Genomic DNA, 27,378 nt, shown 5'->3' with positions numbered 1-27,378 from the left:
GAATCAATTTTCCTTCTTCCTGAATTATGGGTTATGTGTCTTTTTAACCTTTTATGATACACACAACTAATATTGGCATGATGGATAAATCTATTAACTTTATTTCTTGGAATACTAATGGTTTAAATCATCCGATTAAACGTAAAAAAATATTTAAAGTATTCCATAGATTGAACGCTAATATTATTTTTGCACAGGAGACCCATATTAGGAAGGAGGATAATCAACGTTTTTTAGGTTCTGGAAAGGTCAACAATTTCACTGGAATTGTACCGCCAAAATTAGGGGTGTGTCTATTTTTATAGACCCCTCAATTTCGTTTACACATCATGAAATTATTTCTGATCCACAGGGCAGATTTTTGTTGATAACTGGTTCACTTTTCAATCGAAAAGTGGTTCTAGTTAATATTTATGCTCCAAACTTTGACTGCCCTGAATTTTTTAAATGTTTATTTACTTCCCTTCCTAATCTAAATGAATATATGTTGATAATGGGTGGAGATTTTAATTGTTGTTTGAATCCTTCGATGGATAGATCTAAACCTATCCGAACTCTTCCGAATAGATCAGCCTTACTTATTAATTCTTTTATAGTTGATTCGGGAATTACTGAAATATGGCGGTTTTTGAACCCTAAAGATAAAGAATTTTCATTTTTTTCACATGTATATCATAGTTATTCTAGAATTGATTATTTCCTTATTGATCATCGGTTATTAACAGATGTTATTGATTGTAAATATGATTCTATTACTATTTCGGATCATGCACCTTTGAAGTTATCTATTAAGATTTCGGACTTTTCCAATAATACTAGATCTTGGAGACTTAACGCTACTTTGCTTCAAGACCCAGAATTTATCACCTACATAAAACAGCAAATTGACTTGTTTTTCTCAACAAACTATACTGAAGAAATGGACAGAGGAATTATTTGGGACTCTTTTAAGGCTTTTATCCGTGGACAAATTATCTCATATTCCGTTGGTAAAAGAAAACAAAGATATTTAGATATTGCTTTATTAGTGGATAAAATTAAGGAAATTGATAAGATTTACTCCGTGACTCCTACCAAAGAACTTTATAAGAAGAGAGTTGAGCTTCAAATGGAATATAGCTTATTATTATCTTCTTCAATTGAAAATCAATTAGTTAGGACCAGGGCTCAATTCTATGTTCATAGTGATCGAACTGGTAAACTGTTAGCTAACCAATTAAAAGCTATTTCGACTAAGCGACAAATTATTAAAATTCATAAACAAGATGGTAATTTAACTACTGATCATAAAGAAATCAATAACACTTTTCAAGATTTTTATAAATCTTTATATCAATCAGAATTTGATGGTGACCTGTCCATGATGGATAATTTTTTTAACAATTTGAATATTCCTAAACTGACAGATGAAGATCGCAGCTTGTTCGATGCTCCTATCTCTATGGCCGAAATAGGAGAGGCTATCTCATCAATGAATTCAGGGAAAGCTCCTGGCCCTGATGGTTATATTGTAGTATTTTTTTAAACTTTTTCTTCTTTGCTTTCCCCCTGGTTATGTGAAATCTTTAATGATGCATTTGCTAAGAAGAGATTACCTCAATCTTTTTATGAAGCTACTTTCTCTCTAATTCTTAAAAAAGATAAAGATCCTACTTTATGTGCATCTTATCACCCTATATCATTATTAAATGTAGATTCAAAGATTCTTACAAAAATTTTAGCCATTAGATTAGAAAAGGTACTATCACAGATTATTTCAGAAGACCAAACTGGTTTCATTAGGAATCGGTATTCCTTTTTTAATGTTAGAAAATTGATTAATATAACTTATACTTCATCACCCACAACCCCAGAATGTGGTATCTCATTAGATGCTGAAAAAGCTTTTGATAGAGTTGAATGGACATACTTATTTAATGCATTGAGAAATTTTAATTTTAGTCCTAATTTTATATCATGGATTAAATTAATATATTATAAACCTGTTGCTTCTGTTCTTACAAATAATTATAGATCCTCTTTTTTTCAATTATCTCATGGTACGAGACAAGGTTGTCCCTTAAGTCCTTTATTATTTAATATCGCTTTAGAACCTTTAGCCATTGCTATTCGTGAATCTCCTAATATTTTTGGTATTACCCGTAATGAGAAGTTATACAAATTATCACTTTATGCTGATGACTTGCTGTTATATATTTCTGATCCTGACAGGTCTATTCCCGCTATTTTATCCTTGTTGGCTCAATTTGGTAGTTTTTCTGGTTATAAATTAAACTTGGATAAGAGTGAATTATTCCCCTTAAACGCGCAAACTTTATTGAATGACAGGATACCATTTAAAGTTGTTATTGATAACTTTATCTATTTAGGTATAAAAATTACCAAGAAATATAAAGATTTATTTAGACTGAATTTTTTACCTATGCTTCATCAAATTCAACAACTTACTACAAGATGATCTCCCTTATCCTTATCATTAGTTGGTCGGATTAATGCTATTAAAATGATGATTTTACCAAAATTTTTATATTTATTTCAAGCCTTACCAATTTTTATTCCTAAATCTTTTTTTGACAACATTGATTCAAAAATTTCCTCATTTGTGTGGCAAAATAAAAACCCCAGGTTAAGTAAAAGGCAATTACAAAAATCTAAAAAAGATTGTGGTTTAGCTTTACCTAACTTTAGATTTTACTATTGGGCGAATAATATTCGTAACCTAATGTATTGGAAATTAGATTTGGATTCACCATTGTGCCCACAGTGGGTAAATTTGGAATGTAATGAGGTAAAGGGATATTCTCTATTCTCTGTTCTTGGTTCTTTTCTTCCTGCTGATTTAATTAAATTCAATAAACAGATATCTAATCCTGTTATCAAACATACATTACGAATTTGGTTTCAATTTCGTAAGTTTTTTACTCTGAAAAACTTTGTTCTTGATAGCCCTATTTTACTTAATTTTTTTTTCAAACCTTCCTTGACAGATCAAGCTTTTAGCATATGGAAAAGGAAAGGTATAAAATGTTTTCGTGATCTTTTTTTTGAAGGCACTTTGATGTCTTTCGACCAGCTTTCCAACAAACTTAAATTACCTAAATCTAATTTCTTCAGATATCTACAAATCAGAAATTTCTTACATAAAGTTCTACCATCTTTTCCCAATTCAACTTCAGTGGATTTCTCAGATTTGATTTTTACTTTTAATCCTTGTCAGAAGGGATTAGTAGCTTTTATTTATAATATGATTATGAAGATACAACCAGAAATATCAGATAGAATTAAACAAGAATGGGAAAAAGAACTTCAATATAATATTTCAACTGATAAATGGGAAAAAATTTTACAAATGGTTAATTCCTCTTCTATATGTGCTAAACATGCTTTAATACAATTTAAAATTGTACATAGAGCTTATATGTCTAAAGATAAGCTTGTTCGATTCTATTCTCATATTAACCCTCAATGTGACAGATGTCATTCAGAAGTGGCTTCATTGACCTACATGTTTTGGTCATGTCCCACTTTACATAACTATTGGAAGGACATATTTGTTACCATTTCCTCAATTTGGAATATCGATTTACAACCTCATTTTATTACTGCAATTTTTGGTATACCAAATGAAGATGGTAATCAGTTTTCCCCTTCAATCAGACGAATGATTGCTTTTGTAACATTAATGGCCAGAAGGTCTATATTACAAAACTGGAAAGAAGCAAATCCTCCTACCACGTCTCAGTGGTTTTCTCAAACTATTTCTTATCTGAGCTTGGAAAAAATTAGAAGCACTATTTTTGACTCATCAATTAAATTTGAAGAAACTTGGGGACCGTTCATTCGATATTTTCATATGAATTAATTTGGCCTTTTCCAGACCTTCTTATTCATGTTCAGGTATGGAGTTCCGGAGTTTTTTGACACTATCATATACATATAAACTGTTACTATTGCCCATGTTAGTTTAGTTTAGTGTTTTTTTTTCTCAATATATATTTTTTTACATATTTTCAAATTTTTTTTCTTTTGACGATTATTTTTGGGGTTTTTTTCATATATAATTATATAGACTTGATTGATTAATGTGCTTTTTTTTGTTGATGTTTAATAGGATATTATTATCTTATTACTAATGCAATTTCAAGTCTATTGTATTCATAACCTATTCATTATTATGTTATGTTTTTATATATATTTATGAAACTCAATAAAAAGATTGAAAAAGAAAGAAAGACAATATTCAAGATTCATGACTTATTTATTATCAAAGAATGCATAAATTATACAAAGTTGAGATATGCTTTCTCACAGGTATCCACAAAGCAAAAAAAAACAAAAGAACCCGATTAAAGAATAAAAAATAAAAGACCAGTCCTTGACGCGCAAGAGAAAAGAATAAAAATAAATATCATGCGAACAAATGTTGAGCAACAACATTCCACATGTTTTATCGTGCAAAAAGTTGTTGGTTTATTTCATACATGAAGTTTGAAATCATGGACCCTTGTTATCTTTTGTAAGATTTTCAGTGGTTCTGTTATGGCAAAGATTGCAATGAATTTCATTTGCCTGTTTAAGGTAAAATACTGTTGAATATGATTGCAAGGACAATAAAAATTACAACAAAAGGTATTTGAAATGATAAAATGATTATACCTGGAACTTCTTTTAAAAAAAGCTGTTAGTTTGCTTGAGTTTATTGTGGTCTTTGAAGAATTATACTCTTGAATAATCATTTTCCAAATTGATACAGAGTAAGTGCATATACTTTAGATATAACAGTGGTATTTAGATATACCAGTGGTCAGCTAGATCAGTTTCGGCTGTGTCATTGATGTTGATTTACAGAACTGAGAAATTAAGTGTATCTAATCTCACTGAATTATTTTGTCCATCACCTAGTTTCCATAACTTTTGGTTACAAAAATCCCCAGTTGATCTTAAATTTAATATAGCTATTTGAACTACCATTTACTGCTTTGGTGGGATTATATCCATTACATGCTGCATTTAGAAATACTTACTTTATTTTTTCACCTGAATGGTTTGTTAATGTGATCTACTGATTCTTCAGGTATTGAAAGATTGCTGTTCATTTACATGAGGAACAGATGGACCTATCAGAGACACTTGGTGTCCCAAAAATTGCTCATTACTTTAGATAATGTTCTCAGTTTTATCATTAGTGGAAAAACTTATCTTTAATAATTGAAAAAAGCTAATGATGCTCCCTTTTGTGTCATGTGAAATTCCACTGGCACTTGGATGCTCGTAAATTATGCTTGTCTTTGAATATGCACTCCCAGACCTCTTGTCTATTCTCTGCTAATAACAATGCATTTAGAAAGTTTTGCTAAAATTGTTTGTTTTAATAAAACACATTACCTGAGTAATAAGCAAATTGGTGATTGATAATAAAATTTTGTGAAAATACAGTTTGACATCCCAGCACTTAGCCTCTTAAGGGAATAGTTCTCAAATATATTCCATGAACTTTTGAATGTAGAATGAAGAAAATATTTTCGATAAATAATAACCATAAAGAGGGACCAGATTGATTATTCTCATGGGAATCTGTCTGATAATTTCATTGCTCTTATGAGAGCATTACAACTTATATTTAAAACTTGAAGTATATATAAATTCAATGCATCTATCAAACTGGTTGGAACCATGATAAGTTGTCATTATAGCTCTTTAATTCCTACTTCTTCTGTGGGAACACCTGCTGTGAATAACAGTTTTGAAATTGACTTCAATCTCTTGGGTTGGTTATATTTAGAAGCAGGTGAAATTATGTTCTAGTTCTGCCTGTGAACAAAGATTCAGAAATTTATAAGCTATTATTTTTAAGTACTTATTTTCACATTTGAAAAGCCCGTGTGTGTTAGAAAACTGGTAAAAATCCTTTGATCTGCATTTCAGAACTTTTACAAAGAAATTGAAAGAGAAGAAATGTACATCAGGTATGCAAAATATTTTCACAAAATATTTTCACAATCATGCCTTACGAGCCTGATTGAATTTTTTGAGGATGTGACAAAACACATTGATGAAGGAAGAGCAGTAGATGCAGTGTATGTGGATTTCAGCAAGGCATTTGATAAGGTACCCCATGCAAGTCTTATTAGAAAGTAAGGAGGCATGGGATCCAAGGGGACCTTGCTTTGTGGATCCAGAACTGGCTTGCCCACAGAAGGCAAAAAGTGGTTGTAGATGGGTCATATTCTGCATGGAGGTCGGTCACCAGTGGTGTGCCTCAGGGATCTGTTCTGGGACCCTTACTCTTTGTGATTTTTATAAATGACCTGGTTGAGGAAGTGGAGGGATGGGTTAGTAAGTTTACTGATGACACAAAGGTTGGAGGTGTTGTGGATAGTGTGGAGGACTGTAAGAGGTTACAGTGGGACATTGATAGGATGCAAAACTGGGCTGAGAAGTAGCAAATGGAGTTCAACCCAGATAAGTGTAAAGTGATTCATTTTGGTAGGTAAAATATGATGGCAGAATATAGTATTAATGGTAAGAGTCTTGGCAGTGTGGAGGATCAGTGAGATCTTGGGGTCTGAGTCCATAGGACACTCAAAGCAGCTGTGCAGGTTGACTCTGTGGTTAAGAAGACGTACGGTGTATTGGCCTTCATTAATCGTGGAATTGAATTTAATGTTGCAGGTATATAGGTAATGTTGCAGCTATATAGGACCCTGGTCAGACCCCGCTTGGAGTACTGTGCTCAGTTCTGGTCGCTTCACTACAGGAAGGATGTGGAAGCCATAGAAAGGGTGCAGAAAAGATTTACAAGGATGTTGCCTGGATTGGGGAACATGCCTTATGAAAACAGAAAACTCAGCTTTTTCTCCTTGGAGCGACAGAGGATGAGAGGTGACCTGATAGAGGTGTATAAGATGATGAGAAGCATTGATCATGTAGATAGTCAGAGGCTTTCTCCCAGGGCTGAAATGATTGCCACAAGAGGACACAGGTTTAAGGTGCTGGGAAGTAGGTACAGAGGAGATGTCAGGAGTGAGATTTTTACTCAGAGAGTGATGAATGCGTGAAATGGGCTGCTGGCAACGGTGGTGGAGGTGGATTCAATAGAGTCTTTTAAGAGACTTTTAGAGCTTAGAAAAATAGAGGACTATGGGTAAGTCTAGTAATTTCTAAGGTAGGGACATGTTCAGCACAACTTTGTGGGCTGAAGGGCCTGTTTTGTGCTGTAGGTTTTCTATGTTTCTAATTAAAGTTGAAGTTCTGAATTGCCAGAGAAAATATTCCTTTCCATTATATGAATAACAATTGGTCAGTATGTTTTGTTGGGTTATCATTGAACAAGCAAATTCCAATTGGCAATCAGGCTTGATTTATATCAGAACTTGGATTTCAGGAAAAAAGATAGGAAGCTACTTCTTTATTGACATTGCACTAATTAGAAAATATTTGACTTTTAGCCTGCGATTTGTGCACTTTCATCAATTATTTCAGCAGTGATTCTCGGTGAACTCTTGTCAAACACAGATCATGAACACAAAATGAAAAGGTAGAGAGAGTCCAATACTAACCCAATAGATGCAAAAACTATGCTATAAATTTCTGAAAAAATAAAATCATAAATATGCTCCCTTTAACATTCTTTACATGAAGCCTAGATGGTCTTTATACCCAGTAAATGCAGTTTTGAAGTGTTGTAGATATTAGCTGAAAGATGATACGATCAGAGTACCACACAGATTTCCAAGTTTGAACCCAGATAATTCTAATTCAGGCAGAAGTGCTACCAACAGAGCTGTAGCTGACACCGATCTGCATAAATTGCACAAATATATTTTATGAGAAACTGGTCTTACATCCTCATTATGCATTGAAGACAATATATGCCACTGCAATATATTAAGCGTTACTAACTTTCCATAGCATAATGCTTCTATTTTCTGAAATATTCAACTATATATTTACTCTCACAACACTACCACACCTTTAATTCCAATATCCTCTTACTAATCTCCACTGAATGGAATGGCTGATTAGATTGTATTCTCAAATCCACATTCCTGTATGTACACAGTAACCTTTTGCCCTTTACTTATCAAGATCATTCTACGTCTGTGTTAAAATCATTTGAAGACGGTTTCCATTTAATATTTTCATTTCATTTTCTTTTGTCAAAAGACATTCCATGGGCTCATGACCCTCTGAGAGAAAAGTTTGGTCTCAAGTGCCTTATGTTTAAACTGTAACACCTAGTTGTAGATTCTCTACGATTATCTCCCTTAGTAGAAACATCATTTCTCATGAACTCTGTCAAAACCACTCAATATCCCATATATTTCAATGAAATCCCCTGTCATTCCTCTAAACTTCAGAAGATACAAGCCTAGCCTGTCCAATCTGCACATTCCAAAAATTAGTTTGTATATCTTCTCTGAATGGCTTGCAATGCAATAACTTTCTTAATTGAAGAAACTGATACTTAGGCAGGAGATTGGGGCTGAGGGGGAAAATGGATCAGCCATTTTGAAATAGTGGAGCAGACTTGATGGGTCAAATGGCCTAATTCTGCTCCTATGTCTTGGTCTTAAATAGTACACTGGGTGTACTCTGGCCAATGTGCATATAGCTGAAGCATTATCTTCCTAAGTTGAATTTAGCAATTTTACCAATTACTCATAGTGCCTGAATATTAAAGTTTGGTGAATCATTCTCTAGGACATGCAGGTTCCTCAGCAATTTCTCTTCATTTAGTTATTGCATTTTTAATTTTTTCCCTCCAAATTGAACAACTTTGGATATTCCGATTATTTTCCCCTATTTGCAAATGTTTGCCATTCACGTATTCTATCTGTGTACCTGTGTATTTGTTTTTCATGTCTTCTTCACAACTTACTTTTCTGTCTATAACTTGAAAATTTAGCAACCATACATTTGATTCTTTTATCTAAATCATTTATATGGATTGTTCTGTGTTGAAGCTCTAGTACTGATGCTTGTGGCACACCACTAGAACCAGAAATGCCCATTCATACCTTCTTTCTCTTTTCTGTTAGCCTGCCAATCTTCTGTTCTTGTTACCTCCCAAAACATTGATGCAACAATACATTCTGGAAATCAATGTGCATTAGATCCACCTTGTCCTCTTTCTCCATCGCTCTTTTCAAGACACTCCAATAAGTTGGTTAAGACGACTTTCTTTTAACAAAACTGCACTGAATTTACCAGGTTATATCATTTTATTTCCCAAATGCTCTGCTATAACATCTTTAATATTAGCTTCTTAAACATCTTCCCAGTGACAGACTGCCTGCGCTCCTTGTTGATACCTTAAGTAGTAAATCATGATCCTGTTCTTACCTGAAGTTAATTCAAATGTAGTTACAGCAAAGACACTCAGTAATTCCAGAGCCAGACCTATTGAGGCTAATTAAAGTGCCCATCGTACAGTACAGATAAATATTTATTTAACAATAAACAGTATTTGATATATGAGGTTGTTATTCAGGACACTGTATATGAACACATACTTTGTATCTCTTCAAAACTGATTATATTGCATTCTTAGATATCTGTACAAGCTGTGTGATCTGCACAAAGAATGTGATAACTACACTGAAGCTGCCTACACATTACTACTTAATGCAAAGCTGCTTAAGGTACTTTTTTAAAATTCAAATCAAATTACTTTCTAAGCTTATGAAAACTATTATTATGATAATGGTGTCAGTAACATGAAGGAAACAAAATAAAGCAGGTAATAGGTTTAGTCAGCAACGTCTGTCTTTGTTTATTTTTAAGAAAATACCTTGCATTCCAAATGTCAACTTTGTTTCACAGATTTGAAAGCATCAATCAGTTCATATGTTGCAAGTTGTTATTATATCAGCACTTATGTAAAAATGAGGAGCTAGAAGAAAACAGTAATTTTCTTTGTAAAATTGTGGTTTAAAAGCCATGTCATAATGCTATCTCTTGAACAAATGAAAAATTCTGTCACTTTTCTGATTTTCAATCTTCCTCTCACATGACCGCATTGCTTTCTTCCAAGTCATTGCTTCTTGAATTGCTGGCAGTTAGTTAAAAGTATTGCCACCGGAATTCTCAGTTCAGATGAGGAACTGAGTCATGGAAAATCTGTCAATTCTACTGAAATCAGTGTTGGCCCAGCATCAGTTCTAATTAATGTGGCAGTTCCTTTCATTAGCTGTCTCACTTCAATTCCAGAGCACTCTGCTAGTTGATGTTATTTTTCTCAATATGGTTGTTTAGTGGAAGTATGATATATTTTGTTTCTTTATTAATATGGACGATGCAGAGGAAATGGGATTTTTTTTCATTCCAAGTAGTTTGTGTAAATACAGTAAAAAAAAGGCCAAGATGCACCACTATCACATCTTTTGAACATGCCTTTTAAATTTGCCATTGAAATGCTAGTGAGCAGGCATGCACTTCTTTGTAAGTAAATTGAAACTACTATGAAGCCAAATTTGATCTTTAGCATTATTATCCTTTACAAACCTTCTCTCCAGCCTGTTGTTGCAAACAGTCTCTCTGTAAACATTTTTGTAAATTGGATTTCTCCTTACTTCTTTCTTATTACAGCATCCTAATTAAGTAGCCATTCTTTATTAGTTGTTCGCAACCATTTTGATTTTTTTCCCCTCAGCCATGGTCTTCTGATTAAGTCAATGCATCAAAAACCTTCCTTGAGGAATACAGATCCCTCTCATTTCTCACCATTGCTGCTTATCTCCTAATACCCAGATTTCTACTCCCAGAATGATCCTGAACAAATTATTGCTCTTCAGATCCTGCTGCCTACTACCTAATCTTTTACCCAAGTGATGCTCAGTATCTCCACAATCTGATTTTCTCAAATTTTAAACTCAGCTAACAATGCTTTGTATTATCTTGAAAATTGTGAATGTCATTGCAAACAAGATTCTCACTCCACAAAATGTTATTGTGATTGAGTCTTAGTACCAAGTTCCAACAGAAATTTACAGTCAATAGTGACTCCTTTCACATCAATGAAGTCTTCCAACCTAGGCAAACTACTATGTGGTTCACTTTAAGGCTTTACTTCTACATCTTGTACGTTAATCACCAATTATTAAATTTAATTTGGTATATGTCCCCTCATTGCACACTCCAGATTTTCATCATTACTCTCCAAGTCTCATGGAAGCAACTGCCTGCAGTATTTTCTGTGAAACTAACTAACCACTGGTTTAAGTTGAGAAGGTGTACAAAATGAACCATTGGCTGCCATAGTTTTCTGTTTCTACTGGCATCTGAGACATTGGCATTGTTGTAATGTTTGGTGGTCCTCCTGACCTTATAGATACAGCATGTCATTCCTCTCTTGGTTTCCATTGCAGTGATGGAAAAACTACTTTCTCCTATGTTAACACATGGCTTAAATGTTCCCTAAGTAACAATGGTTGTACGGAACAATTATATAACTTAGCTTGCTAGATTCATGGAGTTATTACAGCTCTGAAGTGAACTCTTTGGCTTAACCTATCCACGCTGACCAAGATGTAGATCTAAGCTAATCCCATTTTCTTGTGTTTGGCCCAAATTACTCCAAATCTTTCCTATCTATATTCCTTTATGAATGGTTTTTTAAATATTCTGTTTGTACCTGCCTCTACCATCACCACTAGCAGCTCATTTCAAATAGCCACCACTCTTTTAATGGAAAAGCTGCCCCCTCAGATCTCCTTTAAATCCTTTCTCTCTTGCATTTACCTGCTAGTTATAGACTGCCTCTACTGTTGGGAAGAGGACTGAGTATCTCGTCCTATCATCATTTCCTAACCCTCTGAAAGGTCATCCCTCAACATTTTTTGTCTAGCATATGCAGTCTCTCCTCATAATTCAAGTCTTCCAATCCAGGCAACGTCCTTGTAAGTCTTTTCCACACCCTTCCCAAGTTTAATCGCATCCTTCCTCTTGCGTGTCAACCAAATCTGCATACAGTACGCCAAGTATGGTTTAGTCAAAGTTTTGTACAACTGTGACATAATGTCTCAACTTCAGTTCCCAATGCCAGGGCCGAAGAAGGCAAGCATACCATACATATTCTTCACCACCTTGTCTGACTTTGCTCCCTCTTTCAAGGAATTGTGTGTGCTGGTATCCTTGATTCAGCAACACTGCCCTGCCATTCACTGTCTATGTCCTAGCCTACTTCCCAAAATGTATCACTGTGCACTTATCGAAATTCCATCTACCCTTCATTTGCCCATTCTCCCAGTATATCATTATCCTGTTGTAATCTGAGATAACCTTCTTAACTGTCCACTATACTATGGATTTTGCTAGAAAATGGAATAATTGTGTCACTTAAATTCTTATTCAAAATATTAATATATATGACCAACAATAGGGGAGCTACTTCTGATTTCTGTGGCACATCTTTGGTTACAAGTGTCAAATCTGGAAAACAACCCTCCAGTACCACCTTCTGACTCCTTTGACGAAAGCAATACAATATCAGCTGGCTAGCTCACTCTGGATTCCATTTATTATAGCCTTCTGGGCCAGTCTACCATGCAGTGCCTTGTCAAAGGTTTTGCTGAAGTTCATCTGGAAAATGCTTACCATTCTTGACTTTGTCAGACCTCTTCATCATTTGTTCAAGGAAACAACAATCTAATTCATGAGATATAATTTCCCACACACAAAACAATGCTGGCAGTTCCTTTCCAAATGCAAATAAATCCTGTCTTTCAACATTCCTGCCAATAAGCATCCCACCTTGGACGTAAGACTCACTGGCCTGTTAGTTTACTGGCTTGTTCTTGTAGCCTTTGGTCCATAGAGCACAACATTAGTCATCCTCCATTCTTTTGCCAATGAAGCCATGGCTCAAGAAATTTCTTCCCTTGCTTCCCACAATGTTCTAAAGTGCACCTGCCTGAGCCCAAGTGACTTATCTACCTTTATGCACTTCATGACCGCCAGTACCTCCTCTTTCATAATGTCAATATGTTTCCAAATATCACTGTTCTGTCCCTGAGCTCACTAGCTTCCAAGTCCTTCTCCATTTTCAATATGGACAAGAAGTATTCATTTATAACCTTTGTTATCTCCGATATTTTAAAATTCTCCTTTACCTTATCCAGCAAGAGATCTCATGTTCTCTTTTTGCCCTACTAATTCTCTTCTTAACTGTATTCTACATCACCTACTTTTGTTAAACTTGTTCAAAACTAATCCCAAGCTCTATTCTCATTATATCTTCTTTTCCTTTCCTCAGTTATCCTGTATATGTTGATGATGCTGTCTTGATTGATGTTGATCAATGTAGATAGATGTGTGTCTATGTGTATTAGCGTATCCAATCATAAAGTACAGTAAATACTTTATGTTGCTCATTTATTAAAGTGGTCTGAAGAGCCATGTGCAGCTCACCTGAATCAGAGAGATGGCTATCAAGCTCAAACTCAAGGACAGTTGAAAGAACAGCTTTACCACGAGATTATTCATTACTTCGATAAAGGAAAGGTAAAATGATTTTGTAAAGCTGTATCAATATATTGTAAAGATGTAGTTTTCAATTGAAATATTTGTACATATTATGCAAAAGTCTCAGATACATGTAAAAAAATCTGTAAAGCAAAAATGTTTTCAGAACTAATGAAATGAACATTTTCTAAATATAATTTACTATTTACAGCAGTAAACAATCAAACACTAAATCAAATCCATATTTGACCATATGTGTCCACCCTATGACTTTAAAATTGTTTCAATTCTCTTAAGTACTCTGTATTGAAGTTTTATAAGACAATCAGTTGGTAGATTTTACCAAGCATCTTGGAGAACTTGCCACAGTTCTTCTACAGACTGTCTTACTTGATTCTATCCCTCCGGGTTATTCTAGACAGCCTCAATGATGTTGAGATAAAGGCTCTTTGGAGGCCATACTATATAAGAAAATCTATGGTGCCTAAGACTTTTGCACAGTATTGTGCCTTTTGCCTAGGTTACAGGTTTAATATAGTAATTACATGTATACATTGAAAATTCAAAACTCTTGAGGTTCCATTAACCAAATAATAGAGGAAAGACAGTATTCATCAAGTTTAGAGTATGTAGCTCTAATACTGTAGTCCAAAAAGTGTGCTGCCTTGATTAATTCCACGTGTATTGGCTCAATAGCTATTAAATTATTTGGAACTGGCACAGCCATATGATATCAAAAAACATAAAAGAATATTTGAACTAAATCAGAAACATTTAACTAAGTATTTACATTTTCTGTATTTTTATTTACCTTCATAATGTCAAGATTGTATAGATTTTCACTGTTAACAGACAGACAGACAGGGAAATTGGGTTTTGTTACAGTCGCACCAACTGAGAATAGTGTAGAAATATAGCAATATAAAACCATAAATAATTAAATAATAATAAGTAAATTATGCCAAGTGGAAATAAGTCCAGGACCAGCCTATTGGCTCAGGGTGTCTGACACTCCGAGGGAGGGGGAGTTGTAAAGTTTGATGGCCACAGGTTGGAATGACTTCCTCTGACGCTCAGTTTTACATCTCGGTGGAATGAGTCGCTGGCTGAATGTACTCCTGTGCCTAACCAGTACATTATGGAGTGGATGGGAGGCATTGTCCAAGATGGCATGCAACTTGGACAGCATCCTCTTTTCAGACCCAATCATCAGAGAGTCCAGTTCCACCCCCACAACATCACTGGCCTTACAAATGAGTTTGTTGATTCTGTGGTGTCTGCTACCCTCAGCCTGCTGCCCCAGCACACAATAGTAAACATGATAGCACTGGCCACCACAGACTCATAGAACATCCTCAGCATCATCCGGCAGATGTTAAAGGACCTCAGTCTCCTCAGGAAATAGAGACGGCTCTGAGCCTTCTTGTATGTATATCAAAGTGATGAAAGACTACATCAAAGTTCGAAGTTAATTTATTATCCAATTACATATATGTCACCATATATAACTTTGGAATTAATTCTCTTGCGGGCATTCAGAGTAGATACAGGAAGCATAATAGAATCAATGAAAGATTGGACCATCCCAACAGGACAAATAGCCAATGTGCAAAGATAACAAACTGCAAATAAAACATAATAATAATAAGTAAGCAATAAATATCAAGAAAATGAGTTGTAGATTCCTTGAAAGTGAGTCCATTGGTTGTGGAAAGTTTAGTGAAATTATCCCCTCTGGTTCAAGAGCTGGATAGTTATGGAGTAATTCCTATTCCTGAAGCTGATGGTGTGGGTCCTGAGGTTTCCATACCTTCTTCCCGATGTCAACAGCGAGAGTTTAACCTGGATGGTGGGTTCTTTCATAATGTATGTTGCTTTTCTACAGTAGCATTCTGTGTAAATGTTACCAGCGGTAGTGTGGGTTTTACCCGTGATGATCTGGGCCAAATCCATTACTTTGTGTAGGCGTTTCCATTCAAGGGCATTGGTTGTGATGCAGCCAGTCAATATACTTTCCACTTCACACCTATAAAAGTTTGTTAAAGTCGTAGATGTCATGGAAACATAGAAAACCTACAGCACAATACAGGCCCTTCAGCCCACAATGCGGTGCCGAACATGTACTTACTTTAGAAATTATCTAGAGTTACACATGGCTCTCTATTTTTCTAAGCTCCATGTACCTATCCAGAAGTGTTTTAAAAGACCCTATCGTATCCACTTCCACCACCGTCACCAGCAGCCCATTCCACGCACTCACTGATCTCTGCATAAAAAACCTACCTCCGAAATCTCCTTTGTACCTACTTCCAAGCGCCATAAAGCTGTGCCGTCTTGTGTTAGCCTTTTCAGCCCTAGGAAGAAGCCTCTGACTGTCCACACAATCATGCTGAATCTTCTCAAATTTCTAAAGAAGTCAAAGCACTGTTGTGCTTTTTTTCATTATGGCACTTATCTGCTTGTCCCAGAAATGATAACATCGAAGAATTTAAAGTTGCTGACTCTCTCCACCTTTGATCCCGCCGATGAAAACTAACTAATGGACTTCAGGTTTCATTCTCCTGAAGTCAATAATCAGCTATTTTGTCTGGCTGACATTGAGAGAGAAGTTCTTGTGGCTCCACTCAGCTGTAATTTTAATCTTCCTCCTATCACCACCTTTGTACTGGCCAATGACAATGGTGCCATCAGCAAATTTAAATAAGGCTTTGGAGCTGTGCTTAGCTTCACAGTCATAATATAGAGTGAGTAGAGTAGGAGGCTAGGCACACATTCTTATGATGCACCTATGCTGATGGAGATTATGGAGGAGATGTTTTTGCCAATCTAAACTGGCTGAGATCTGCAAGTGGGGATATTGAGGATCCAATTGTACAAAGCGGTTATTGAATCCTACAAAAGGTCTTGAAGCTCATTGATTAGTTTTAAGGGGATGAAAGTATTGAATGCTGTGCTGTAATTGATAACAAGCATCCTGAGGTATGCATCTTCATTGTCCAGATGTTCCAGATTTGAGTGAAAAGCCAATGCTTTTCTGCTGCTGTTGCCCTGTTGCAACGGTAGACAAATAGGAGCGAATGCAAATCACTTCTCAGACAGGAGTCGATACATTTCAATCACTAACTTTTAAGGCACCATCATGGTGGATGTAAACAATAGGCAGGCTACCATTGCACTGATATAATTGAAGCCTGCAGTGGAAAATACTTTGTTGTTGTTCAGTTATTAAGTTGAGTCCGACTCTTCATGACCTCATGGACCACAGGGTTTGTAGGGTTTTCATGGCAAGATATGGAAGTAGATTGCCAGGCCTTTCTTCCGTGCAGATACTGCTGCTGCCCAGTTTGGGAACCAGCTGGGTTTGAATTCAATACCACCTGCCTAGAAGTCCAGTGCTGATGCCACTATACCACCAGCCGACCTCAGAAAATACTAGAGATTTCATTTTGAATATGTTAGCAAAACTGAACCAAAAAAACACATCCTATTCTTAGAACTAGATAAAATTTGGTTATTATTTACGTTAAGCAGTATGACATATTTAAATTTAATTCTTTCAGGTAACAAGCTGATTTCAACGAACAGCTTCAAAATTATCTTTCCTAAGGAAAGCAAAAATTCTCAGGAAAAATAGGCCATTCAAGATTATTCTGGCATTCTAGAGTCTGTTAGTTATGCAGACTGTATATTCTGAAATACATAATCATACTTAAGCACAATATACTTTGTTAATATCTGCCAATTGTATAATTTTTAAATTCATGCTATTACTTCAGTTGACACCCCATAAATACTTGGGGCACTTAACAGGGTCTGGTTTCCAGGAACTAAATTATGCTAATTAAAATGCTCAAATGCTTCCCATGCAATTTTGAACTAGATCAGAACGGTTTTTTAACTGTCTCATTTCTTGAATTGCCAACACCAACAATATAATTATAATCACACAATTTTTCATTGATTGCATGATAACATTAAAAATTAAGTGTTGAAAGGTCATATTTTCTGTTTTTATATTCTTTCAATATATGTATGGAGCTAACAGGGAGATTATTACATGATGGCACTGGTGATGCGTGTTGACTTTTTGTGAACAGTTTACAAAACTTAAAATCTATTTCTTCTGGACTGCTGTCACTGCAATCTGCAGCCTGTAATTTCGCTTTAAGTAACATACTTTTGAACCACCTAAGTGAACTTTTGAAGGACTCGGCAGATTTAACCTTCAGGAATGCAGATATAACACCTTTATGCAGACAAAGGCACATAACCACAGATGGAAGACAGGGAGGTTAAACTAAAATGGTAGGCTGTAGAGGTTCCTCTACCCAATACCCTGTTAGCAAATATACAGTTACTAGAGAACAAGATTGAGGATTTAAGCACAAGATTGCAGTATCAGGGGGAAATGAGGTATTGCTGTGTTCTGTGTTTTGCGGATACATGGTTCACTCAAAACTGGATATGCCAGTCCAGCCTGAAGGATTCCTGATTTATCAGATATATAGATCTGCAGAACATTTGGGGAAGGCAAGAGAAAAGGGTTTGTGTTTCATGATAAACTCTATGTGGCGTTCAGACATAATGGTCTTGTCGCACTCTTGTACCCCCAACCTGGAACATCTAATGATTAAGTGCTGTCTATTCTACCTACCAAGAGAGTTCAGGAAAGCAGCATCTATCATCAAAGACCCCTACAATTGAGGCCTTGTTCTCTTCTCACTGTTGCCATAAGGAAGGTGGTAGAGGCGCCTCGAGTCCCACACTGCCAGGTTCAGGAACAATTATTACCTCTCAACCATCAGGCTCTTGAACCAGAGGGGACTCATGGAATCACTGAACTGATTCCACAACCTATAGATTCACTTTTAAGGACTCTAAAAACTTGTGTTCTTAATATTTATTGCTTGCTTATTTATTTTATTTTTCTCTTTTTGTTTGCATAGATTGATTAGTTGTCAGTCTCTGTTGTTTTTCGTTGATTCTATTGTGTTTCTATTTACTGTGAATGTCTGCAAGAAAATTAATCTCAGGCTAGTATATGGTGGTATATATGTACTTCAATAATAAATTTACTTTGAACACGGAACTTCAAACATAGTTAAAATCTAACTAAATTAGGAGTTTCTTCTTAATTATGGTGTTGCCAATGAAGATGCAAGAAACATAATCTGTGTACCTTTTCAGGAAGCGCAGTTTATTGTTTTCAGGGCAGTACAGTCGAACTAACAGCAATCTCTAGAAATGAAATTGTGCCATTAAAGATGGGCTGTTCAGTAGTTGTGAAACAGGATAAGATGGGGCAAATTGTAATTTCAGTCATCTCTTGCAAATGCAAGCTTTGGTAGCTGGAAGAACTTGGGTTTGACTGAAGTGGCATCTCAAAGGAGAAAGATGATTGTCTTATGATTAGAGAAAACTTTCAAATATGTTGCTGGGACTTACTGGCCTGAGTTATAGGGAAAGTTCAATAGGTTAGCACTTCATTCTCTGGAGCATAAGAGAATGAGAGGAGATTTGATAGAGGCATGATAATTTATGAGTGCTATAAATAGGGTAGATGCAAGCAGACTTTTCCAACTGAGGTTGGGTGAGACTAGGACTCTGTATGTCCTGGGTTCTGTATGAAAAGTGAAATGTTCAAGGGGAACTTCTTCACTCAGAAGGTGGTGAGTGTGGAACTATCTGCCAGTTGAAAGTGGTGAATGCAGGCACATCTTCAACATTGAAGATAAATTTGGATAAGTACATGGAGGTAAGGGGTAGAGAGCATTATGGTTCAGGTGCAGGTCACTGGAACTAGGCAGAATAATATTTTGGCGTGTACTAGATGGGCCAAAGAGCCTGTTTCTGTGCAGTAGTGTTCTCTGACTCCATATGTGTGCTGCTATATTTTTTCAGATTTTTAACATTCATGCAAGCTTGATGCGTTTGTTAACGGTACTCTGATTTTGCATATTTTAAATATTGCATTAACTCATCTGTTTCATACATTTGAAGTTCCTGACCAGCAGGGCTATGAGCTATTGTGGTTTTATTGTTAATTTGATTTTACTTTGTTTTAACCATAAATGTTTTCTGCCTGTTGCCACACATACCCCAACCTTTCCTATTATTCTACCATTTATCCTTTTTTCCATCTATGCTGTGATGACATTTTCTTCTCTTGTTCCCCAAGCTTATTTTTAAACTTCACCCTCATTAAATGAAGGAATAAAGAAATGGTTCAGATTTTGAGCAATTATTTTGCTTTGCATTTATCATTATAGTGTGAAAAATAGATGCCTAAAATATTTGAGAACCAGGGACTTAATGAGAGTAAGGAACTTAAATTATATTAGTTTTTATAAAGTACTGGAAGTATAGGATTAAAATTTAGCAACCTCCAGTTCATTGTTAATATTCTAAGATTGTAGAAGTGATAGCTGTAGATTCATCAATTGCAATATTTCCCAGATTCTTCTCCAGACTTAAAAACCATGGAATTAACTTCAACTTTACTAGGACAGCTTGATGACACATTACGTTATATGATATCTTTATGTCAACTCCTAGACCTAAGACCTTTTTTACTTATTTGAATCAAGGCTGCAGTGAGATCCAAACACAAACATCTTAGCCCATTGAACATATTTGTCTAGGTTATTGGGGAAATACCGACTTTATTGACTATTGACTGCAGAACTGCTGACATTTACTCTTGTAAATGACAACCAGAGTTTCTAGAGTTCTGAGTTCACTTGAGAGTCTTGGACATACCAAACTCTGTCAGCAGTGTTTACTCTTGCACGCCACCGCTGTATATTTGATGAAATCCAGTGGGAAAACATTATTTGGCTGAATTTTCCAGCATTTACACTGGGGAATTAGTCTCCAGGGACCTTTGCCACCGAGATCTGACACAGTGTAATTTGAATAAAAAAGACTGTGAGAGAGAATAAAGTAAGTTATATGTATTTAAGTAATCTGTTAAATGATTTCACTTTTTAAAACTTAATATTTTAAGTCTTTTATTGTTTAATTGATATTTGATAATTAATCAAAAACAGTAACTTTGACAGCAAATCAGCAGCAGCCATCAGTTTTTCACAAACCTGTTGGAGGAATCTTGTCTTTGGCCCATACTCCATGCGTGGTCGTGTTACCTAAGTTATGGATCATGTTTCACCAAACATGTGAGAAGTTTGTAGTTATCAATCAGCAACTCACTCTTAGCAAGCTCTCAGCTGATATATATTGTTTTATTAAAAAAAGCAGTGCCAGTTGGAATCATAAGACATAAGGAAGGTATATGCAATGACTGAATCAAAATTTTCTGAGTAAGTGAATACACAAAGGTGCCAACAAGAGTAATATCTGAGAAATTGAGACTGAATCTGATAGGAAGAATAAAAGGTCTTTTTTAAAAAAAAACCTTTTAGTTACCCTGCTGTATAAAATATTGGAAACTTAGTTTTAAGACACTGTAATCAAAAAAGACATGGTATGTTAGCTTTCTTGGAAAAAGACATCGGAGGATAAAAGCCTGCAAGTCTTGCTGCAGTTGTACATGACTCTGGTGAAATAGAACCTGAGGCAATGCATTCAATTTTGATTTCTGTACCTAACTTACAAAAGATATTCTTTGCAGAGCATGATTTTCAGATTGATTCTTGGGCAGGAAAGAGTTGAGTAGGATAATTCTATACTCTAGAACTAGAACTTAGAATAATGAAGATGATCAGATTTAATCATATTCCTGTATGCTGTTTACCCTGGCTGCAGAGTCTAGAACTAGGAAGTACAATCTCAGAATGCAGATTCAGGCATTCTGTACTTTCTTCAATTACAGAATTGGGAGGCAGAGGTCAGGGGATACCTGATCAATAAACTGAAGATGGTGATGAGTGAAAGAGAGTCATAAATGGGGCTCTGATGGAAAAATGAATTTGATATATAACATAAACTATGATATAAGAAATAGGAGCAGGAGTAGGCCATCCCCAGTTAAGCCTGCCCCTCCATTCAATAAGATCATGGCTGATCTGGCCATGGACTCATCTCTACCTACTTACCTTTTCCCCATAACCCTTATTTCCCTGACTATGCAAAAGTCTATCCAACCATGTGTAAAATATATTCACTGAGGTAGCCCCCTCTGCTTCATTGGGCAGAGAATTCCACAGATTCACCACTCTCTGGTAAATGCAGTTCCTTCTCATCTCCATCTTAAATCTACTCCCTGAACCTTGAGTCTATGTCCCCTAGTTCTAGTCTCACCTACCAGTGGAAACAGCTTTCCTGCCTATCTTACCTATCTCTTTCATAATTGTATATGTTTCTATAACATCTCCTGTCATTCTTCTGAATTCTGAGTACAGTCTCAGGTGACTCAATCTCCTCATAGTGAAATCCCCTCATCTCTGGAACCTCCACTGCACCATCTCCAAAGCCAGTTACCCTTCCTCAAGTAAGGAGACCAGAACTGCACACAGTAGTCTAGGTGTGGCCTCACCAGTGCCCTGTACACTCTGCTCATTCTATCTCCAAAGAACACCAATAAGTTTGTCAAACAGGAACTGCCTTTGCTGAATCCATGCTGCTTCCTTTTCTCCAGTTTATCATATAGAACATAGAATAGTACAGAGTGCAAGCCCTTCAGCCCACAATGTTGACCTGACTCTTAAACCCTGCCTTCCATATAACCCCCCACCTTAAATTTCTCCATATACCTGTCTAGTAGTCTCTTAAATTTCACTAGTGTATCTGCCTCCACCACTGACTCAGGCAGTGCATTCCACGCACGAACCATTCTCTGAGTGAAAAACCTTCCTCTAGTATCCCCCTTGAACTTCCCTCCCCTTACCTTAAAGCCATGTCCTCTTGTACTGAGCAGTGGTGCTCTGGGGAAGAGGCGCTGGCTGTCCACTCTGTCTGTTCCTATTAATATCTAGTATACCTCTATCATGTCTCCTCTCATCCTTCTTCTCTCCAGAGAGTAAAGCTGTAGCTCCCTTAACCTCCAACCAGGCAGCATCCTGGTAAATCTCCTCTGTACCCTTTCCAATGCTTCCACATCCTTCCTATAGTGAGGTGACCAGAACTGAACACAGTACTCCAAGTGTGGCCTAACTAGGGTTTTATAGAGCTTCATCGTTACCCCACAACTCTTAAACTCTATCCATCGACTTATGAAAGCTAACACCCCATAAGCTTTCTTAACTACCCTATCGACCTATGAGGCAACTTTCAGGGATCTGTGGACATTTAACCCCAGTTCCCTCTGCTCTTCTACACTACCAAGTACCCTGCCATTTACTTTGTGCTCTGCCTTGAAGTTTGTCCTTCCAAAGTGTACCACCTCACACTCCTCCGGGTTGAACTCCATCTGCCACTTCACAGCCCACTTCTGCATCCTATCAATGTTTCTCTGCAATCTTCAACAATCCTCTACACTATCCACAACACCGCTAACCTTTGTGTCGTCTGCAAACTTGCCTGCCCACCCTTCTACCCCTACATCCAGGTCATTAATAAAAATCACAAAAAGTAGAGGTGCTAGAACAATTCCTTGTGGAACAGCATGAGTCACAACCCTCCAATCCGAATGCACTCTCTCCACCACGATCCTCTGCTTTCTGCAGGCAAGCCAATTCTGAATCCACCTGGCCAAATTTCCCTGGATCCCGTGCCTTCTGACTTTCTGAATAAGCCTTCCGTGTGGAATCTTGTCAAGTGTCTTACTAAAATCCATGTAGATCACATCCACTGCACTACCCTCATCTAAATGCTTGGTCACCTCTTCAAAGAACTCTGTCAGGCTTGTTAGACACGATCTGCCCTTCACAAAGCCATGTTGACTGTCCCTGATCAGACTATGATTCTCTAAATGCCCATAGATCCTATCTCTAAGAATCTTTTCCAACAGCTTTCCCACCACAGATGTAAGGCTCACTGGTCTATAATTACCCAGACTATTACTACTACCTTTTTTGAACAAGCGGACAACATTTGCCTCCCTCCAATCCTCCGGTACCATTCCTGTGGACAACAAGGACATAAAGATCCTAGCCAGAGGCTCAGCAATCTCTTCCCTCGTCTCATGAAGCAGCTGGGGAATATTCCGTCAGGCCCCGGAGACTTAAATGTCCTAATGTATTTTAACAACTCCAACACCTCCTCTCCCTTGATATCAATATGCTCTTAAACATCATCCTCACTCATATTGTCCTCACTGTCCTCAAGTTCCCTCTCATTGGTGAATACCGAAGAGAAGTATTCATTGAGGACCTCGCTCACTTCCACAGCCTTCGGGCACATCTTCCCACCTTTATCTCTAATCGGTCCTACCTTCACTCCTGTCATCCTCTTGTTCTTCACATAATTGAAGAATGCCTTGGGGTTTTACTTTACCCTACTCGCCAAGGCCTTCTCATGCCCTCTTCTTGCTCTCCTCAGCCCCTTCTTAAACTTCTTTCTTGCTACTCTATATTCCTCAATAGACCCATCTGGTCCTTGCTTCCTAAACCTCATGTATGCTGTCTTCTTCCACCTGACTAGATTTTCCACCTCACTTGTCACCCATGGTTCTTTCACCCTACCATTCTTTATCTTCCTCACCGGGACAAATTTATCCCTAACATCCTGCAAGAGATCCCGAAACATCGACTACATGTCCATAGTACATTTCCCTGCAGAAACTTTATCCCAATTCACATCCTCAACTTCTAGCCTTATAGCCTCATAATTTTCCCTTCCTCAAGTAAAAATTTTCCTGTCCTGTCTGATTCTATTTTTTCCATGACAATGCTAAAGGCCAGGGAGCGGTGGTCACAGTCCTCCAGATGCTCACCCACTGAGAGATCTATGACCTGACCAGGTTTGTTACCTAATACTAGGTCTAGTATGGCATTCCCCCTAGACAGCCTGTCAACATACTGTGACAGTAATCCTTCCTGGACACACTTAAGAAACTCTGTCCCATCTAGACCATTGGAACTAATCAGGTGCCGATCAATCTGAAGCCCTGCCCCCTGCACCAGTCTCTCAGCCACGCATTCATCAGCTTGATCCTTCTATTCTTGTCCTCGCTAGCACGTGACACGGGTAGCTATCCTGAGATTACTACCCTGGAGGTCCTGCTTCTCAGCTTCCTTCCTACCTTCCAGAAATCTCTCTTTAGGACCTCCTCCCTTTTCCTATCTATGTCTAGGAGGGCCAAGATGGCCTGTTTCCGTGCTGTGATTGTTATATGGTTATATGTCATTAGTACCAACATGTATCAAGACAGCTGGCTGCTCGCCCTCTCCCTTCAGAATATTCTGGACCTGATCCAAGACATCCCATATCTTGGCACCCGGGAGGCAACACGCTATGCGAGTATCTCCACCAGGCTCACAGAATCCCCTATCTGTTCCCCGATTATGGAATCCCCTATGACTACCACATTCCTCTTCTCCCTTCTTCCCTCCTGCACAACAGCGCCAGGCTCAGTGCCAGAGACCTTGTCAGGTCATCCCCCTCATCAGCATCTGAGGGGGTCAGCCACAGGGGTGCTCTGCACTATCCGGGCATTTCCCTTTCCTTTCCTGACAGTCACCCAGTTTTCTGATCCCTGTAGCCTAGGGATGACTATCTCCCTGTAGCTCCTGTCTATCACCTCTTCACTTTCCCTAATAAGCAGTAGGTCATCGAGCTGCAGCTCGAGATCCCTAACACGGTCTCTGGGGAGCTGCATCTCAGTGCACCTGGCGCAGATGTGGCCATCAGGGAGGCTGGAGGTCCCGCATCTGACACCCTGAACAAGGAGGAAAAAAGACCTACTTCTAGTTAATTAGATTAATTAAAGGAGCTGACCGGCCTTACCTGACTGGGAGCAAGCTCGTCCTCAGCCTCTGCTCACCGAAGCCTCTTGAGCCAAAGTCTTCCTACTCTGTCTCCCACTACTCTGTCGCATGCTCCGTTAATCTGCTCACTTTTTAAACCCTCCCGCTGTTCTCACAGGCCGACCTACACGCACTTGAACATTGTGCCCTGTTCAAACTGCCGAAGAAATGAACTGAAGTTTGCCCAGATACATTCTTTTATATTAGTCATAGCTCCTGCCAGCCGACTCTACTAAAGATGATTTCTACTGCACTCCATTGACGGGAATTTTAAATGGCAGAAACTTGTTACAAGGTCATGAACTTCCAGAACAACACAGATGCTGCCTGACCTACTGAGTTTCTCCAGCTTCTTGTTTGTTGCTCCAGATTCCAGCATCTGCAGTCTCTTGTGCCGTCATTAATTTTAGTTGCTATTTTGCAGCATTATTAAAATATGAACTATAAAATCTAAGTTCCTTCTCCTGGTCTCCTTGTTACCTGCTAAACTAAATATTTTTCAAAGTAACCTATTGTATTACATTACATTTCTTATTAGTTGGCATGTCTAAAACATTAATTTTATAGTCACAAACAAAAATATAATTGTTCAATGAACCCATTCAAAAATTAAATTAATCATTTTTTGTTATTTTGCACAATAGTTTATTAGTTATTAATTTGAAATTATTAAGAAATATATGCACAGCAGAAATTTTGTTATTGATGTTCAATCGACTATAAATTGAACTGGTAGCTCTATTTCTCTGCAAATACAAATTCCATGATTTCTTCAAATGAGAGAGAAGGATTGTAAGTACACACCCGGTTACAAATGCATCATTTCTTGAATTAGTTCAGGATGATCGAGGTATATATTAGTCGCAGCAAAACATATTAGGATCTTTTGATATGCAAATATAGGATCTGATGTCTGCAACTGATAGCTCCTTTTCAGGCTACTTTAAGAAAAGCGTAGCCCAATGCAGTACCTACAACAGAGAAGGTACAAATCTGTTTAGTTTTGATACCAGGACTGATTCACTCTTGGTCTACCTATGTTAAGGTAGCTAAATCTCAATTTATCATCTTGATGCCTTTATCTCCTAACCCAAACCATGAATTTAATGAAAGGTCATGATTCTCAAATTCTCCAACTGCAGTACCATAATCTTTTGCATCGACTTGCAAGTCAAGAGCATATATTAATTGCCACAGATGGGGTGCAATATAATCTAATTCTTTTAAGTGTACAGTGATCTTAGTAATAGTTGACTGTCATTTTCTAGGCAATAAAATATTAAAATAAATGACAATGATATAATCATTCAAAGCAAAAGACTTGGAACATATATTCTGAATCTTTACTAACAGAAAGAATTGTTGCAGCAGGATGCACTAACCTTTGCGTGACTTATAAGTGCACTGAGATTCTACTGATTATTTATTTATGAGTGATTGTAAATCATTAATGTTTTTATTTTGTGTTCCACATTTTCTCATACATATCAGATGTGGGAAGAGGCCATTTCTTTAGGCAAAGAACTGGCAGAACAATATGAAAATGAATTGTTTGATTACGAACAACTCAGTGAATTGCTGGTAAGATATTAATTGCAAATCATTTAAAAAATAGTAATTATTTCTTGCTTTTGAACTGTTAATTAATTAAATTACTTTGCATTAATTTTACAGCAAAAACAAGCTCAGTTCTATGAGAACATTGTCAGAGTGATACGAGCAAAACCAGATTACTTTGCTGTTGGATATTATGGTCAAGGCTTTCCTTCATTTATTAGGGTAGGAACATGTTCATATTTAATTTTGACAAGCTAGAAATTATTTTCACTACAGTTAAAAAAGGAAGACTTGGATTATTTATTTAAATATATAGATATACATTGTACAGAGATGTCACTGCCTAACCACAACTTTCTTAAGAACCAGAAATGTAGAAAGAAAATGTATTGTGCTTTGGATAATTAATTGGAGAATATAAGAAACTTCCGGAATATTATAGCACATGTTAAAGCTTAAATTATAATTATTCTGCATTAAAAACACTTGTAAA

At 36.9% G+C, this 27,378-nt stretch overlaps 1 protein-coding gene across 2 annotated transcripts in view; it reads left to right on the top strand.

The window, feature by feature from the left end:
- Positions 1-27,378, top strand: part of dock1 (dedicator of cytokinesis 1) — a 549,009-nt gene that overhangs the window by 432,137 nt on the left and 89,494 nt on the right. For both annotated transcript variants that reach the window (XM_059947697.1, XM_059947695.1), the window contains 5 exons: positions 5,926-5,966; positions 9,554-9,644; positions 13,384-13,503; positions 26,820-26,909; positions 27,003-27,107. In XM_059947697.1, the coding sequence (XP_059803680.1) occupies positions 5,926-5,966; positions 9,554-9,644; positions 13,384-13,503; positions 26,820-26,909; positions 27,003-27,107 (447 nt within the window). The remainder of the gene's footprint in view (positions 1-5,925; positions 5,967-9,553; positions 9,645-13,383; positions 13,504-26,819; positions 26,910-27,002; positions 27,108-27,378) is intronic.

This window comes from Hypanus sabinus, chromosome 22, assembly GCF_030144855.1.
Source record: "Hypanus sabinus isolate sHypSab1 chromosome 22, sHypSab1.hap1, whole genome shotgun sequence".
Lineage (NCBI taxonomy): Eukaryota > Metazoa > Chordata > Chondrichthyes > Myliobatiformes > Dasyatidae > Hypanus > Hypanus sabinus.
This window is presented reverse-complemented; position numbering and strand designations above follow the sequence as displayed.